The sequence below is a fragment of the Paramormyrops kingsleyae genome, chromosome 20 (genome assembly GCF_048594095.1).
Source record: "Paramormyrops kingsleyae isolate MSU_618 chromosome 20, PKINGS_0.4, whole genome shotgun sequence".
Taxonomy (NCBI): Eukaryota; Metazoa; Chordata; class Actinopteri; order Osteoglossiformes; family Mormyridae; genus Paramormyrops; species Paramormyrops kingsleyae.
In genome coordinates this window covers 1,202,142-1,216,216 of record NC_132816.1, presented here as the reverse complement: position 1 = coordinate 1,216,216, position 14,075 = coordinate 1,202,142, and the positions used below count along the sequence as shown (strand labels likewise).

Here is a 14,075-nt window from a genome sequence, read left to right as displayed (position 1 = left end):
ATATATATATATATATATATATATATATATATATATACGTACACTTCACATGCAGCTAGGTTGGCCTTTAAAAGAAAGGATTCTTGGGTTTTGTCACTATGATTATGATACTTTCCCTGCACATCCCCATGCATGTCCCTCCCTCAGCTTTATCACACTCCTCTTCTTCTCTTTCAGCCGACTTTGGCGTCTCCGCGCAAATCACAGCCACACTGGCCAAAAGGAAGTCTTTCATCGGGACTCCATACTGGTGAGTACAGAATGATGGCGCCTCTGTGTCTATGAGCCTCCTCTCCCTTACGCAGCGATAGCCTCTCGGTGTCTGTGAGCCTCCTCTCCCTTACGCAGCGATAGCCTCTCGGTGTCTGTGAGCCTCCTCTCCCTTACGCAGCGATAGCCTCTCGGTGTCTGTGAGCCTCCTCTCCCTTACGCAGAGATGGCTGCTCGGTGTCTGTGAGCCTCCTCTCTCTGGTTGCATTGCCTCAGTTTGCTTGTTCTTTTATCTTATTCTGCTTTGCTGTCGAAATGCAGTCAAAATATTTTAAGGGGATGGACACCAGGCTTATTGGTGGTACCTCTGGGTAGGGAAGGGGAGGGTATCATATTCATATTAAAGGTCGTCTGTGAGTCCCTGCAGTAATATGAGACCTCGCCCCACCCCCCCACCTCAGGATGGCCCCCGAAGTGGCCGCTGTGGAGCGCAAAGGGGGCTACAACCACCTGTGTGACATCTGGGCAGTGGGCATCACAGGCATCGAGCTGGCAGAGCTGCAGCCGCCCATGTTTGACTTGCATCCCATGAGGTCAGTTTGTGAGCCATGGATGGATGGATGGATGGATGGATGGATGGGTGGGATGGTGCATTCATCCTGACCTTTGATGCCCCCCAGGGCCCTGTTCTTGATGACCAAAAGTAATTTCCAGCCACCAAAATTGAAAGATAAAGTAAAGTGGTAAGATGGACACTTCATTGTATTTCTTATTAAATTGTACCCCAGCTGTCATTCATGTCTTGGCTGCATAAAGTCATTATATGTTTATTTTATGGCATTTATGGAATTGTATTTGTAGAGACATTGTGATACTAATTGAATGAGTAAATGAGTAGGCCGTGTTTGTTGCGGTAGTAGTGCCCTAGCAGTGTCTAGGTACATTGGTGCTAAGTGGGCGCCATGGCAACAACCTCCCTGCTTGTTTCCAAGGACCAACAATTTCCACCACTTCATCAAGATGGCGCTGACGAAGAACCCGAAGAAGCGGCCGACGGCTGAGAAGCTGCTGCAGGTGCGTGACTGGCTGGGCTGCCCTGATCCTGAGGTTGTGCTGGGCGGCGCCATGTAGTGATTCTAGCCCTTCCTAACCCTGCCCATTCTCGACTCCGCCCCCTCTTGACCCCACCCCTTCCTGACTCCCCTTTCTGTGCACCAGCACCCTTTTGTCACTCAGCCCCTGAGTCGGACACTAGCCATCGAGCTGCTGGACAAGGCCAGCAACCCTGACAGCAGCTTGTACCCTGACTTTGATGACGACGACCCCGAGCCTGAGGTACAGTGGGGTGGGGTTCAAGCCCCCTGCGGTTTTAGACATTCCCCTGCCATCGTTTAAGCACCAGGATCTGTTTCTCCGGTTCTTCTTTACAGAAAGGTGCAGGGTGTGTAGGGGCTGGGCCCCATTGTCAGCAGTGTGTGTGTTTGTGTGTGCTTGAGGAGGTATTCAGGGCTCAAATTTAAGTTCAAGGAAAACACCAGTATTGGATATTAACCCTAGTCAGCCAGTGGGGGCACTGTGCATGGCTGACTGATGCTGCGTCTTCCCCCATCCCTGAAGGCCGCCCTCCCCAGCGATAGCAGCTAATCCTCACCCCCTCATTTCAGCTTTGGGGAGTGGGTGGTGGACATGAAATCTGATACATAAACAAAAACAGCCCCCGCAAAGCTGCATAGGAGATCCAGATTTTAAGAAGAAACTAGTGACCCCCCCGCACCATCACTGAAGTTCCTCGTACAGACTTTGGCCTCCAGCCAGAAGGGGGTGCCATGGCGAGACGGTTCGTAGCTGCCCCATGCAGTGTTTGACTATTTTGTTCTGCTGTCCATAGCCCCTGGAGCCTGTGCCGCCTCGGATCCGCTCCACCAGCCGCAGCTCCCGGGAAGGCAAGACGCTCTCCGAGATCAACTGTGAGTTTTCCCCTCGTCCTGTGCCTTCAGCTGCCACACGGGGGCGTGCTCTCTCTCCTACGTTCAGAGGCCTGAGGGACCATCCTTTTGACGCCTCTAGCGGGCGGCTCATCCTCGTCCCCCTGGGACTCGTATCAGTCCCTGCGAAACCTGAGCACGTCCTGGCCGTTTCCATAGCGCCGATAAGCCGCCCCGATAGCAGCGTCGCTCGCATCTTCCTATCTTCCTGCCAGACAGAGTACCTGAAACCCGATGCCTTTATCACCCTCTGCGACTGCCGCCTGTGCAGAAAAGCCCCAATCTAATTCCCGAAATGCCAGCAGCATGGTAGGTCTGCAAATTCAGTGCTTAAGTCCCTAATAGACCCCAGATTGGTGGTTATGAGCTGCACAGGAGTAGAAATTAACATAGCCAATCAACTGGGAAACAGAAGGTTGCTGGTTCAAATCCTGGCTGTTTTTATGACCCTTTAATTGTTTTGAGGTATAATCGACAGGGGTAAAGTTCAGATGTAGGCTTCCGAATGATATCTTCTGGCTAGCTGGGTAACTGGTGCAGACTTCTTTAAATGAATGGTATTTATACAGAGCCCCCCCCTGCCCGTGCACCTCCAGCTGCTTTTCAGTGACTTACCTCTGGAGTGATGGTGTCCATTCTCACCCACAGTTGGCAAAGTGAAGTTCGATCCTCCTCTGCGGAAAGAGACCGAGCCTCATCACGAGCCGGTGAGACCGCCTGACCGCATCACCTCCACCCCCCGCTCACCCGCCATTACACCACCGGGGGGGTTCACTACCCCCCCCCCCCAACCCACGCACGCACACACACACACACACAGGCAGAATGCCAGTCTGAACCGGCCCTGTCTGCCCACAGTGAGGTTTTCCCTTCCTGATGTGTCAGTGATCCCCAGTTCACTGCACTTACCTCTACAGCTAACAGCGAATTTACTCCATTTTCTAGTACTGAGTGCATTTACACCAGCGTTCCTGGAAACGAATTAAAAATTACACTAATGTAATTTAATCTCAATATATAAATAAGTTAATTAATTTGAATCTGTAATTGTTATTACGTTAACTTTTAATTGCGAAAAGCAAATTTATTTGTCTGTCTTTGGTCACCTTTGATCTTTATGGCCAAGGATGTTAATTATGTAAATTTTCCTCTTTAAATTTTCCACATTTATTTACTAACTGAGCTTGATCAGCATAAAATCCTCGGGCTTTTGCTTCCTTTCTCCCCAAACTCGAACCTCACACTGGCAGAGATGAGCCTTTCGAGTGCTCGCTGTCCTGGGTCACCCCCCTCAGGCCTGTCTTGGCCGGCCCGCCCCTTCCTATGCCCATCCTGCACAGCCCCACCCCATCCTGTGATGCCCCACCCCTTCTGGTGCAGCCCCACCCCATCTTGTGATGCCCCACCCCTTCTGGCGCAGCCCCACCCCATCCTGTGATGTCCCGCCCCCTCTGGTGCAGCCCCACCCCTTCTGGCGCAGCCCCTCCCCATCCTGTGATGCCCCACCCCTTCTGGCGCAGCCCCACCCCATCCTGTGATGTCCCGCCCCCTCTGGTGCAGCCCCACCCCATCCTGTGATGTCCCGCCCCCTTTGGTGCAGCCCCACCCCATCCTGTGATGTCCCGCCCCCTCTGGTGCAGCCCCACCCCATCCTGTGATGCCCCACCCCCTCTGGTGCAACCCCTCCCTGTCCTGTGATGTCCCGCCCCCTCTGGTGCAGCCCCTCCCTGTCCTGTGATGTCCCGCCCCCTCTGGTGCAGCCCCTCCCTGTCCTGTGATGTCCCGCTCCTTTCTGTGATATACTGTCCTTTCCTTCGCCCGTCCCACCACTCTCCCTGTGTTTCTGTGCTGGGTGTGAATAACTCGGGTTTCTTGGTCTGTCTGCTAAACAGCCCGACACTGACGATTTTTTGGACTGTGCAGAGGAAATATACTACACTGCAAGATCTAATCTGGTATTTTCGCCTTCTCTCAGATATCTTCCCTTTGTTCTTAACATTCCTACAGCCATCTCTGTGCTTTATTTCTTCTCATCTTTAATCCACCTGATTTTTGCCGCCCACATCAGAGCTGCTGTCATAACTACCTGTGTGTGTGTGTTCAGTCACTGGGGGGCGGTGCCCACGGTCTTGTCCACATCGCTCCCTGATTGGTTGTCTATGAGCAGTGGTGCTCACGGCATTGTTTTTATGCCCTATCTTCCCGCTACCTGTTGGGGGAGAAGCACAGTCCTCATGCGCACACGCAGGGTCCCCAGAAGCACAGTCCTCATACACACACAGCAGGGTCCCCAGAAGCACAGTCCTCATACGCACACGCAGGGTCCCCAGAAGCACAGTCCTCATACGCACACGCAGGGTCCCCAGAAGCACAGTCCTCATACGCACACACAGGGTCCCCAGAAGCACAGTCCTCATACGCACACGCAGGGTCCCCAGAAGCACAGTCCTCATACGCACACGCAGGGTCCCCAGAAGCACAGTCCTCATACGCACACGCTGGGTCCCCAGAAGCACAGTCCTCATACGCACACGCAGGGTCCCCAGAAGCACAGTCCTCATACGCACACGCTGGGTCCCCAGAAGCACAGTCCTCATACGCACACGCAGGGTCCCCAGAAGCACAGTCCTCATACGCACACACAGGGTCCCCAGAAGCACAGTCCTCATACGCACACACAGGGTCCCCAGAAGCACAGTCCTCATACGCACACGCAGGGTCCCCAGAAGCACAGTCCTCAAACGCACACACAGGGTCCCCAGGAGCACAGTCCTCATACGCACACGCAGGGTCCCCAGAAGCACAGTCCTCATACGCACACACAGGGTCCCCAGAAGCACAGTCCTCATACGCACACACAGGGTCCCCAGAAGCACAGTCCTCATACGCACACGCAGGGTCCCCAGAAGCACAGTCCTCAAACGCACACACAGGGTCCCCAGAAGCACAGTCCTCAAACGCACACACAGGGTCCCCAGGAGCACAGTCACAGTGCTGGTAGGCTCCATCCATGATGAAAACAATTTATCTGCTGGGAAACCAGCAGGACCTTTTTCAGTCACCTTGAACTCTTTTAGGATGGTCAGCGAATTAAGATATATTCATTCATCTGTCTGTCTGTATCTAAAGCGGTCAGCTTCAGTAAACAAATAACCATTATTACCATTGAAGGTCCAGGAAGCCATCGAGTTATATAAGTAATTTGATACCTGTATATAGCTATATTTTGCAGTGCTAATTTCAGATGTACACTTAATTAGAACCGGTCTGTATGGTGACATCCCAAAAGAAACACTTTGTTAAAGCGAAGCACAATTCAGTCAAGTGTGATAAATTTAGTTGGTACAGAGCACGGTATGCAGACGAAAGCACTGGTGGCACCGTGGAGGAATAGGGATATACCGTGCCAGAATTATGGGTAGCAAAGCATTTTGAGCAGCACCTGGCCAAGAGAGTATAAGGAACTGACATGTCTGTGCTGCAGAATATAATCTCAGAAAGAGAATCGCTCAGCAGTCTGGATCTGTTATGAGGGACGTGGTTGGTATTGATTTGCTTGATTCAGGCGCCTTGTGCAATGTGTCCAGTGTCAAACTTGGGCTTGTTTAATTAAAAAAAAAAGTAAGAACAAACAGCTCTGCGGTAAGAGAATAGAATATTCAGGTCACAGTGTCCCTTTGGTATTAACGGTGAGGTAGCATCAGAGGTCACGCCTACAGACGGGCATCCTGCCTGTTTCATCTCCTGACTTACACCTGCCCTTCCTGAGAGAGAATCAAGGATCACCATGGTCCTGTGCCGATTACCGATGTGTGGATGGTTGGATTATGTATACAGAGGGAAATTTCAGCATTAAGGGCCAGCTGAAAGGGAGAGGACTAGCTTACCTTCTTTTCTTTTCGCTTGTGCAGGACAGATGGACAGGTGGCCATTTTTGTTAATTGTCCTTTGGCCCTAATCTGCCATGTGTGTATCGCACAACTTTGAGCTGCCAAGCAGCAGCTGCATCTGGACCTGGTAAATTTACATTTAGTTTGCTCTTCCCTAATACCGTGTCCTATTGTATTTCAATACAGGGAATTTATAATCATTAAAACATGTTTTCCCTTTTATCTTTCCTAAAAAAAAAAAATTAAATAACACAACTGGCGATTGCTGTAGCCCACAGTGTAAGTTTATATTTGCATTGAGGGGCATAGGCTTAACGTGATGAGGTTAGTGTGATGGTGTCACCGTCAGCCCAGTAAGGTTGTAATGTCAAGTATGGGTTTAAGTGCAGCCAGAGACTGCAGCTTAATCGAATCAGCCTTTCTTGGTACCCTACATGTGCTTAAGCTGTTTGCTGTGGGAAAAGCCACTGCAGTTCTGGCTCTGTGCTGAAGGGGGCGCCCTCATGTGGCTGTTTCTGAAGGAAGCCGGTCAACCTTGAATGCTCCCTGTGTCAGCGGAAAGCTGTGCGGGAATGATGATATGAGTGTTACGTGTGGGAAGCTGCTTCACAGTAGGATGCATCGATCATCTAGCAGACATGAAATGTGTGCCCTGGGTTCCACATGCTGCCGCTTCACCTGAGCCTTCAGTAAATACTGCGCATCACATCATTTTAAGACGACAATGTCAGGTAGCAGGACCAACGTAAACATAACAAACTGAAAACAGAAATAAGGATGTGGCCCCTTCAAATTCCACCTCATACTAACCCCAAAAGGAATCCCTGACCAAAACCAAAATGCTAAACTAGTCCTCCTGATCAACACATGGGCTGGACAGTTTTTCAGTGGGAGTACGCCGCTGATTTCTTCTCCTCCCAAAATCTGCCCAGCTGACCCCATTTAAACCCTAACGGGCTGAGCTGGATTTCTTTACCTTAGGGCACGGTTACCATGTCTTCTGATCAGTCGCCATGGAAACCCGAAGATTCAGCCAAACCCTTTGGCGTTTCTCTGCTCCCCGCTGGCTCACTAGAGACGCTGTTTAAAATTTTAATGTTGCTTGGATTTTCATCCTTATTAACATCCTTCATATTTCTTTGTTCACAACAATTACAGTTAATCTGTAACTTACATCCTGCTGTATCACATAAGCCTCTAACTTCATTATAAACTTACATTTAGTTGATGCTTTTTGTTCAAGGTGACATCCGAGAGCAAGGCTTGGGGTCGGAGTGTAGAGGGCAGAGTTCCCCAGTTCCGGATAGTTTGCAGATTTCCCTGCTGAAACTCATTTTTATCAGCTAATCACCTGGTTTAGGGAAATCTGTAAAATGTGTTGGATTCTGGCCCTACAGGACCGGAACTGGTCAACCCTGGTGCAGGGTCAGCCAGCATGGATGGCCCCTGGGGCATTCATGGTTAAGCACCTTGTTCAGCGTCCTGATGGTGATGTGACTGCTTTGCCTGTTGTGGGATTCGAATCTACAGCCTTCCGGATATTGGCACAGATTGCTAACTACCAAGTTGCACAGCGCCCCCCTAGATTACAATAGGCTTTTTGTGCTCACTCCAACTTTTTCCTCCATTGGATTTTGTCACAGACGGTGCGGTTGATGCTGAGGGTGTTGCATCAGGCACTCAGCACCCATGCAGCCCTGTGGCAGTGAGGTCCTGGAACGTGCTGGAAGAGTCGTGACTCTGGCCGCATAAATCGACACGGACTGACAGATAACCTCCTTTCAAGCTCAAAATCTCTGACCTGCTTTCAAAACTCCAAAGAGCCGCAGCTCTAATGCGTCCTTACTAATGATTCCTGCGATATCGCATAAATACTGCATGCAGGCATGAGGACCATGGTAGCAAATGCGATGGAGGAAAACCGCAAGACCCTGCAGCTTTTTGCTGCATCCCAACAATCAATTAATTAGTTAAAGCAATTATTCGGATAGAAGATAACATCAGCTGCTGTGCTGCAGGTGTGAATGATTTACTGAGCAGACCTATTTTCAGGCAGCGCTTAATGTTTAAACACGAGAGTATTTGAACGTTTTCCTGTTTTTTTAATATTCAGTATTGGGGTCTGATGCACCCCCGCCAAGTGAGATCGCAAGGTGGGAACATTCAGTCCTGTCCTTGTTTGCCTCTTCAGTCCCAAAAAGGCATAGTGACAGCCTGGGAATGGCATCTTGCCCGTGTCTTGTACAAGGAATACTTTCCACATATGCTAACGCAGCAAGTCTCACAGTAACTATGTTTAAAAACGCTGCTTTGTTTTTTTTTGTTTTTTGTTTTTTTTTGTTTTTTGTTTTTTTTTGTTTTTTTTTGCTTTTCCTTGTTTTTTTTTTCTAATCATTTTTAGGGAAAGCAGCACCAGCCCTCCCCTTGCACAGCTTTATTTTAGTTTTTCTTCCTTTTATAACCAGCTCTGTAATTTTTGGTAACCTTGGAGAGAATGTTAATAGAGTGCCATTAATAAACGAACTAACAAGCGAAATGCAGAATGAACGTTGGGGCTTTAAGGCATCTGGCCTTTTAATCTGCTGCACATCAAGCTGATTTTTGAGCGATGATAATGAACAGGATCCAATTAGGAAGGGAAATATTTATGGATCATCCTTTGAGTGTAATATTCTCTTCATACTTCAATGGTAACAACGAGCTTTTGCTGTATGGTGATTACTACACTTTCTAGCTACATCTTTAGAATGATGCATTTTGGTTAACAGTAACTCTACCGCAAAGCTATGTTTAAGGTTACGGTTAATTGTTACCGGGATGGTAGCGTCGTTTGATATGTTAGCTGCAGGTAGCCACATGCCATGGCTGGTGATCATACGCTATGTTATCTGCTAATGGTGTCGCGATAGATGCTCTGTATGACTCCAGTGTGTTATGACGGATGGCTCCTGTGTCTATGACAGACCTCCCTCATAAGATACAGCTGTCCCCAGCCCTCGTGGACGACTCGGCCCTTCATTTGAGTTGTCTGAAGCGATCTATCGGTTCTGCATCGCCCGAGTGGGCTTGACCTTTGACAGTGTTTGCGGTGGTTAATTTCACTTCGTTTATGCAAATACATGCGTGTTGTGTTTTTCTACTAACAAGCCTTTATTTATTTATTTTTATTTTTCTTTGCTTTAATTTGCTGTAGCGGTTAATTTTGCCATTGTTAATCAACCTCTTAGTCACCCTCTCTGTGAATTAACCGCCCGTTTAATGTTTTCACAGTAATTACCGGTGTTTGTTTATTTAAAAGCGAACCTGCATGATGTAGCTATTCGTGGCAGTGCTACACGCTAGCACTTCAGGAGCGTGTGTCCCCCCCCCCCCCAGAGCCACACACCCACCTGATGCATGAGCGGCGGCGTGTCGCAGCCGTGATGCAGTGGATGCTGTCCTCTTCCTGGCACTGGGCACTGTTTACCATCAAACTGCTTTCCGAAGCTGAGTTATTTCTTATTTTTCCCTAGGATCTTCAGCTGGAATTCCCACATGGATCACCGGAAAACTCGTTTTTGGGAGGGAATAAGTAAGTGGAATTTCACGGCCTTGTGGCTGCGACTTTGTGTCTGGGCCCGTCTGTGAGCGAGTGTCTGCGTGACGGCGTCAAACCACCGCCTCGAGGCAGCTTGGGGGCCCGTTGGGGGACGGGCCCTCTGGCCGAATCGCTGAGCTCTTCGTCTCTCTCCATCTGCTGGATGAAAGCGCTGAGATATGGGAGGGAGGATCTGAGCTGATAGAGTGGCACTGATCAACCAGCTTATTGATGAGGATTTTGGCCCAGATTTCTGTGGTACAGTCAGTCCATCAGGCAGCTTGAGGAGCTGATAACATGCCACGCTTTGTCATTTTACAGTGGGGAAAATAAATATTGAATGCGTCAACAGTTTTCTCAGTAAATATATTTCTAATGTGGATATTGACATGAAATTTACACCAGATGTTGGTAACAACCCAAGTAATCCACTCATAAAGAAATCAAAACAAGTCCATAAATTAAGTTATTTATAATAAGGTGAATTGACACAGGGAATAAGTATTGAACACGCTTACTGAAATGTATTTAATACTTAGCAGAAAAGTCTTTGTTGGTAATGACGGCTTCAAGACGCCTCCTGTATGGAGAAACTAGTCGCATCCATTGCTCAGGTGTGATTTTGGCCCATTCTTCCACACAAACTGTCTTCAAATTCTGAAGGTTCCAGGGGCCTCTCCTGTGAACTCTGATCTTCAGTTCTTTCCATAGATTTTCAATTGGATTCAAGTCGGGTGATTGGCTGGGCCATTCTAGTTTCCTTGGCTTCCTTTATTGTCTTGCTAAAATGTCCACCCTCGTTTCATCTTCAGCACCCTGGTAGATGGCAGCAGATTCTTATCAGGAATGTCTCTACATTTCTCCATTTATCCTTCCTTCAATTATATGAAGTCTGCCAGTCCCATATGTTGAAAACTGCCCCACACCAAGATGTTCCCATCCCCAAACCTCACTGTTGGGTTGGTGTCTTTGGGGTGATGTGCATTTCTTCTGATTACTTTTTGACTCCTCTGTCAGAAATCTTGCGAGGAGCATCCGGTCATGGCTGGTTTATGGTGAAATGATGTTCTTTCCACTTCTGGATTATGGCCTCAATGGTGCTCACTGGAACAAGCAGAAGTATGGAAATATGTCTGTAACCAATGCCATCAATATGTTTTGCGACATAAGAACATAAGAAATTTACAAACGAGAGGAGGCCATTTGGCCCATCAAGCTCGTTTGGGGAGAACTTAACTAATAGCTCAGAGTTGTTAAAATCTTATCTAGCTCTGATGTAAAGGAACCCAGGGTTTTAGCCTCCACTACACTAGCAGGAAGACTATTCCATAGTCTAACTACACGTTGTGTAAAGAAGTGCTTCCTCAAATTCGTTTTAAAATGTTCTCCCGCTAATTTCCACTTATGGCCACGGGTTCTAGTAGTTAAACTAATATTGAAATAGCCATTTGGCAGAACAGCATCCAGACCTGTTAGAATCTTATATACCTGGATCATGTCCCATCTTAGTCTCCTTTGCTTGAGGCTAATCAGATTCAGCTCAGCTAACCTCTCCTCATAAGACATTCCTCTAAGACCAGGAATCATTCTTGTAGCCCTCCGTTGCACCTTTTCTAAGGTAGCAATGTCCTTCTTAAGGTATTGTGACCAAACCTGCACACAATATTCTAGGTGGGGTCTTACCAAGGAATTATATAAATGTAACATCACCTCCCTTGACTTAAACTCCACACACCTGGAGATATACCCCAACATTCTATTGGCCTTTTTTATTGCTTCCCCACACTGGCGAGAGTGGGACATGGAAGCATCAACATACACACCGAGATCTTTCTCGTAATCAGCTACCTTTATTTCAGTGGAACCCATAAAATATCTGTAATATATATTTCTGCTCCCTGCATGGATTACCTTAATTTATCTATGTTAAATTTTATCTGTCAGGTATCAGCCCAGTAGCTAATTAAATCAAGATCCCATTGTAGCCTCTCTGCTGCTAGATCAGTATCTGCTACACCACCCACCTCTAACCAGTTTACTGTATGTATTGGTGTCATTATCATTAATGTAAATTAGGAACAATAGTGGTCCTAAAATTGAACCCTGCGGTACCCCACTATGAACGCAGGCCCACTGTGACATTGTGCCTCTAATAACTACTCGCTGCTTTCTATTAGTTAACCAGTTGTGAAGGTCTTGAGTGAGCTCTTTGCTTTTTCCCGTCATGAGATGCTTCTCGTGTGACACCTTGGTAATGAGAAACCTTTTTATAGGCCATCAATTAGGACTAAGCCAGCTGATATTAATTTGCACCGATAGGGGCAGGATTGCTTTCTAATTGCTGACAGATTTCAGCTGGTCTCCTGGATTTCCCTGCCTTTTTGCACCTCCTGTTCTTCATGTGTTCAATACTTATTCCCTGTGTCGCTTCACTTCCTTACACATAACTTAATTCATGGACTTATTTGTTTGATTTCTTTACATTTGTGGATTACTTAATTGTTACCGACATCTGGTGTAAATTTCATGTTAATAGCCCCATTAGAAGTATATTTACTGAGAAAAATATTGATGCGTTCAATACTTATTTTCCCCGCTGTATAATACGAGCAGTTAACGGTGAATCCAACCTAAATCAAAGCTGCAGAAAGTCGTGCAGTCTTTAGTAAGCGTGTAACAAGGCATGGTGTTCAGCTTTGGCGTTTTAACTCCGTAACGACACAAAGCAGTCAGTGGCAAGCACTGGGATTCCTTTGATTTCCGTAATGCACTTTATTAATTTAGAGGCTCTATTGTATCAGCCATAGTCACTTAGTCACTAAGTCCCCAAGTCCCCTCTCCAATTCAAATTTCAGTATTTACAAGACAGATTTAGAAATGATCTCTCCTGCTCATTTTTTCCCCACTAATCTGAAAAATGCCCCGATAAATTAAAAAGTCAACCCAGTCACTAATTAGGATTTGCAGCACACATAGAGTGAGAATTCTGATAAATCGCCTGTTGTTTTAATTGAATATTTAATTCAGCGGTGGTCGGGTGCAGACCGTGGTGTGTGCCCTGATGTCCTCAGAAAAGGGTTTGCTTTGCGCTCGTTAGGCAGGGACATGAATATTAATATATGGTGAATTAAAAAAATAAAACTTTGCTTTAGCTTATGTTTCTATATTGGTATATTGGTTTTGCCAAAGTACTGTATTTTGGAGTTGTTTTAAATAGCCTGTTTCCGCACCTTAATTTATTATTAAACACAGAAAAACGCTACTGCAATCACAAAATGAATTTTTATAAAATATGAACGTGAACTAACACAAAACAGATTTTCAAGATTTTCTTGTTTTTGTAAATTATAAGGAAAAAATACACAAACTGGCACATCAAGGAAACATTGTCCAGAGCATTTAAAATGTAAATGTCACACTGCATGACATGGCTCTCCACCATTAGTGAATGAGTGCATGTCTATGTGCATGAGAGAGAGAGCTTTCCAGTTTTATCCAGCAGTGAACTGTTAGCATCATATTGTCTGTGTGTGTCTCTGTTTGTGCCCTGTGATGGACTGGCACCCCGTCCAGGGAGCCCCCTGCCTAGTGCCCTGTGATGGACTGGCACCCCGTCCAGAGAGCCCCCTGCCTAGTGCCCTGTGATGGACTGGCACCCCATCCAGAGAGTTCCCTGCCTAGTGCCCTGTGATGGACTGGCATCCCGTCCAGGGAGCCCCCTGCCCAGTGCCCTGTGATGGACTGGCACCCCGTCCAGAGAGTTCCCTGCCTAGTGCCCTGTGATGGACTGGCACCCCGTCCAGGGAGCCCCCTGCCTAGTGCCCTATGCATCCTGGGATATGTTTTTATGACAATGTACTGGATAATTAGTTGGAAAGTGGATGGATGGATCTTAAATATTATTATTCCATTTAATCCATCAAAAAACATTAACTGCTCCACCCGTCTGGTGAGGCCTTTTCTTGAACCTGGGACTCCCTAATAAATCCAGACAGCAGAAAGCCCCCCCACCATGAATACATAGGAGTGGGGCTTTAATACTTGAAATACTTTGTTTTTCCCTTTGAATATTTTTGGTTCTGACTGGTGGAGTTGGTAATAATGACACCATCTCATTAATTTGCCGAACGTCTTTGCAGACCCCTGGCGCTGTTCTCCTGACCTTCCTGCTTTAGAGAGTTTCTGCTAAATTGAGGCGTGAGACTGAGATAATCGTGTTGTAGCAGTGGGTTGAATGTTCACTGCGCTCAGAGCACGCCCACCACCTCCCATCCGCTCTGGGATAAATATCGAGCCTCGTTCCTATTGGCTGTCATCTCTCCAGCACCTCGTGACATTTTCACCCAAGCTTCCTTCGCACTGTAACATGGGAAATGGCATTTCATGCAAGCCGGACCTTTCCCTGCCATTTGC

General features: G+C 47.3%; 1 protein-coding gene across 4 annotated transcripts in view; it reads left to right on the top strand.

Moving 5' to 3' along the window:
• Positions 1–14,075, top strand: part of map4k3a (mitogen-activated protein kinase kinase kinase kinase 3a) — a 70,536-nt gene that overhangs the window by 43,793 nt on the left and 12,668 nt on the right. For 2 of the 4 annotated variants that reach the window (XM_072703911.1, XM_072703910.1), the window contains exons 8-16: positions 178–250; positions 672–803; positions 891–953; positions 1,203–1,284; positions 1,429–1,545; positions 2,099–2,177; positions 2,844–2,902; positions 4,088–4,150; positions 9,598–9,656. In XM_072703911.1, the coding sequence (XP_072560012.1) occupies positions 178–250; positions 672–803; positions 891–953; positions 1,203–1,284; positions 1,429–1,545; positions 2,099–2,177; positions 2,844–2,902; positions 4,088–4,150; positions 9,598–9,656 (727 nt within the window). The remainder of the gene's footprint in view (positions 1–177; positions 251–671; positions 804–890; positions 954–1,202; positions 1,285–1,428; positions 1,546–2,098; positions 2,178–2,843; positions 2,903–4,087; positions 4,151–9,597; positions 9,657–14,075) is intronic. The other 2 variants (XM_023798477.2, XM_023798478.2) reach the window with 1 other exon arrangement.